The sequence below is a fragment of the Athene cunicularia genome, assembly GCF_003259725.1.
Source record: "Athene cunicularia isolate RWA chromosome 10 unlocalized genomic scaffold, athCun1 chr10_part1, whole genome shotgun sequence".
Taxonomy (NCBI): Eukaryota; Metazoa; Chordata; class Aves; order Strigiformes; family Strigidae; genus Athene; species Athene cunicularia.
In genome coordinates this window covers 7716727-7720569 of record NW_020799112.1, presented here as the reverse complement: position 1 = coordinate 7720569, position 3843 = coordinate 7716727, and the positions used below count along the sequence as shown (strand labels likewise).

General features: G+C 63.4%; 1 protein-coding gene across 5 annotated transcripts; it reads left to right on the top strand.

Annotated features, from left to right (window-relative positions):
• The first annotated feature begins 267 nt into the window (after nt 1-267).
• Nucleotides 268-3843, top strand: ANKRD34C (ankyrin repeat domain 34C). 5 transcript variants are annotated; one of them, XR_003399179.1, is made up of 3 exons: nt 268-571; nt 1175-3620; nt 3830-3843. XR_003399179.1 is itself a non-coding variant. In XM_026856465.1 (2 exons), exon 2 carries the CDS (start codon nt 1235-1237, stop codon nt 2813-2815), a length of 1581 nt encoding a protein of 526 aa, XP_026712266.1. In that variant the 5' UTR covers nt 268-477; nt 1175-1234; the 3' UTR covers nt 2816-3821. The 5 variants fall into 5 exon arrangements, 4 of the variants coding, with proteins under 4 accessions (XP_026712266.1, XP_026712265.1, XP_026712263.1 ...); XM_026856465.1 differs by lacking the exon at nt 3830-3843 and having other exon boundaries at nt 268-477; nt 1175-3821; XM_026856464.1 differs by lacking the exon at nt 3830-3843 and having other exon boundaries at nt 268-518; nt 1175-3821.

Below are 3843 nucleotides of genomic sequence, written 5' to 3'. Positions count from 1 at the left end.
GGCAAAGGGCAACGAGAGCAGGGGGGAGCGGGTGATAGGGGCCCCCCGCGCTGGCGGAAGGTCTGTTCCAGCACCTCTGGGCTGTTCCCCGGGGGCAGGGGCAGCCGGGCCCGCTGCGGAGCGACGCACGGGAGCCCTACCTGGCCGTAGCCAGCGGGCGATGCCTGTTGCTCCTCCGGCGCTGGCAGAGGCCGCTCGCACCCCACGGTTGAGCCGCACGGGGCTGCAGACGGCGTGACCGCGACTGCTCCGCGTTTTTTCAGCAGCGAGGAAGCGAAAGATCGTGGCTCCAGCCCGAGGAGCCACGGAAGATGCTCACGCTGTCCCCAGTGGGCTCTGCATTACCTCCCGAGAAGAGGCGGTGGAAACCATCTCAGCACCGGGGCCATGCCGGTTTCTGCAGCACCTGGGGGAATTGGCTGAGTCCCAGAGAACGTCAGCGTGGCTACAGGGGGAGCAGAGCTGGAGGAAAGCAGGGTAGGATGAACCGCGACGCGCTGCCGGGGAGCAGATGAGCCGTAAGTTGAGGGTGGCCCCACACAGGCCCATCAACAGAGACCGTCGGGCCGAGGCAAGGTGGCAGAAGTCTGGTCCTGGGTCAGAGAGGGAAGCCCCTGGTCTGGTCTGACTGGGTGGATGGAGCTTCAGGAACCATCATGGATAAAGAAGGACTGTGGGGGCTGGGCCGGCACTTAAATAGAGCCCCCAGCCCAGGGGCGGAGGGAGGAAGGTGGGGTGGGGGTCCCAGATGAGGTACTCAGGGCCCTGGCAGCCAAGTCCTCTGGCATGTCTAGAACAGAGGAAGGCCAGGGGCTCCGTGGCCGATGGAGAAGAATAGGGTGCCCCCCAGAGATGAGATTATTGAGGGGGACTCGATGCCAAGAAGTCAATGCATGTGATGGCTGCGAGAGGGGCTGAGGCATCTCCTTCTGACAAAGATCAGATTTTTCTTCCTTGAAGATCCCTGAGGAGAGTCAACCCCCCTCCTTGCACCCTGGGTACCCTTCTGTGCTGCACTTGGGCAGGGGGGTGATTTTGGGGGCCCAGGGGTGGGGAGGACATAGCCAGAGAGAGGTGGTGGGATGCAGAGCAGGGCCAAGAGTGTGGCAGCCCTGGGAAGGCAGGGCAGAGGTGAGAGCTGGGCCGAGGAGCAAACTTCACTTCTCCTTCCCAGTTCCTCCCACAGCTGCCAGCCAGCACTGTCTTTGCCCACCATTAAGCAGTGGCCGGCACCATGGATGAGGCAACAGAGCTGGAGCTGGGGGGAAACTCCCTCCTGAAGGCAGTGTGGCTGGGCCGGCTCCGGCTGACCCGGCTGCTGCTGGAAGGGGGGGCTTACATCAACGAGAGCAACGAGAAAGGGGAGACTGCACTGATGGTGGCCTGCATCACCAAGCACGTTGACCAGCAGAGCATTAACAAGGCCAAGATGGTGAAGTACTTGCTGGACAACAGAGCTGACCCCAACATCCAGGACAAATCTGGGAAAACAGCCCTCATGCACGCCTGCATCCGCGGCGCAGGGGGGGATGTGGTGTCCCTGCTGCTGGACAACGGGGCAGACCCCAGCCTGGAGGACCACTCAGGAGCCTCAGCTCTGGTTCATGCCATCAACGCCGATGACAAAGACGTGCTGCAGCACCTCCTGAATGCCTGCAAAGCCAAGGGGAAGGAGGTGATCATTATCACCATGGACAAATCGGCCTCTGGCACCAAGACCGCCAAGCAGTACCTGAACGTTCCCCCCTCGCTGGAGTTCAAGGAGAGGGCTCCCCCCGAGGCGGGCACAGCACCCTCCAGCACCCACCTGAAAGCTCCTGTCTCGGCACCTTCCCCTGCTGAGAAGGAGAGCGGCGGTGGCTTCTGCCCACACCCGTCACACCCCGGGGACAGCCCCTCGGCCAACGAGCCACCCTCCCCGGGACACAGGGCCGGTGCAGCCAGGAGAGCTCGCCTGCCCCAGCTGAAGCGCCTGCGCTCAGAGCCGTGGGGTCTGGTTGCGCCCTCAGTGCTGGCGGCCACTGCACACCACGACGACACGTGGCTCTGCACGAGCAATGAGCTGATCACCGGCATCAGCGACCTCTCACTCTCCAAAACGGCCCCCCCGGACCGCAGTGGCAGCGGCCGGAGCAAGGACCCTTCGCTCTTCCCCCCGGTAGATGAGCAGGCGCTGCGGACACCACCAGCCCCGGCGCCACTGGCGAGGAAAGCAGCCTATGAAAAGAGCCAGGCTGTCCACCCGCGCCTGCCGCGGCAGAGCACAGTCCCCGAAGAGCCGGAGAGTGTTGGCACCGGCTTGGCCGTTGCGGTGGATGCGCTGCACCGGCGGAGGCCAGGCGCCGAGCACTATGACTGTGACCCCCAGCTCCCCGGGGTCCCCGGCCTGGCTGAGGTGGGGAAGGTGCCGTCGGAGAGGAGGAAGCTCAGCGGGTCCCACCTGGCCTTGCTGGGCAGCTCACGGGAGTCCCTGGACAGCATCGCTGGCGCATCGCCCGGGACCACACAGCGCCGAGTGCCTGGCTTGCTGGAGAGGCGAGGCTCTGGGACGCTGCTGCTGGACCACATCTCCCACATGAGGCCGGGATACCTGCCCCCCCTGAACGTGAACCCCAACCCCCCCATCCCTGACATCACCTCCAACAGCAAAGCTTCCTCTCCACTTGCTGCTGGCTTGAAGTCCTGGGTACCCATCGCTCCCAGCTCGCCCCGACGGGGTGACTTGAGAGCCAAGAGGAAGCTTCTCCGGAGACACTCCATGCAGGCGGAACAGATGCGTCAGCTTTCTGATTTTGAGGAAATAGTGGCCCAGTAGCTGTGTCACCATTTGCTTCCCAGGGAGGTTACCAAACCAGCACTGGCCCTGCAGTAACATGACGGTTCCCATGCAGAGCGGTCACCCAGCTCCAGGGAAGCGCTGGTGGCCACAGGGGTCAGACCTGGGACCAGGGGCTGGACCGGGAAGTCCCTGCTCCCATTTGTCAGAGCCGTACAGAGAGCCCAGGCATCCAACCCAAACCGCTGAAGTCTCTTGTGCTCTTCACTTGCTTCTTCACCTTTCCCCAGGAGCAATCGATCTCAGACCATCCGAGACCATAAGGCTTCACACAAAGGCTCCTGCCTGCAGTTCCCTTCTTCCTCCTTATTTACCATCCGCTTTTCTTCCATCCACTCATTCTGACACAGAAACCTGCCCAGAGCCCCATGCCCGTGAGCCGTGGGGCTGGTGTGTTTGTGAAGTGCCTACAGGAAGGAAAGGAGCTGAAGGCTGGCGTGAGGCTGGAAGAGCCGAAACACGCGTCCCCAGCAGCCAAACGTCCTGCTACCCTCCCTGTGCAGGAGAGGGAGACAGTTCTCCACCGCAGAGATTTCCGAACGCTGTGGAACTCCAGAGGCTGGGCTAAACCCCGTTACCACTGGAGCCCGGCACTTCAAAGGGCCCGGATTAGGAACGGGCTTGTCTCTGTCTCTGAAGCCGCCGAAGATCCGGGGCATTTCCCACTGCACTGAGCAGCTCCGAGCACCGAGTTCCTGGGTGGGGAGCACTCCCGGGCTTGTCTGCACGGGAAACTTCTGCCAACAGCAGGGGAGCAAGGATGCCAAGTTGCCAAGGATGGCAAGTGGTGAGTGTCAGGGCTTGGTCCCAGCTTGGGAAGGTGCAAGCACAGCATGGCAGCCAGGACCCCCTCTGCTCCTGACCCCCCTGCAACAACGGGCCCATGCAGCACCCACAGCACGTGGCGGCTCCGCAGCATCCGAGCACCGAGCCCACGCAGCGCTGGCCCCCTCCCACCCCCACCCACGGCTCCCCAGCCCCAGACAGCCCCAGCAGCGGTGGGGAGC

What these genes read in the sequence shown, in the direction of transcription:
- ANKRD34C (XM_026856465.1), top strand. Translation starts at nt 1,235, where the DNA reads ATGGATGAGGCAACAGAGCTGGAGCTGGGGGGAAACTCCCTCCTGAAG.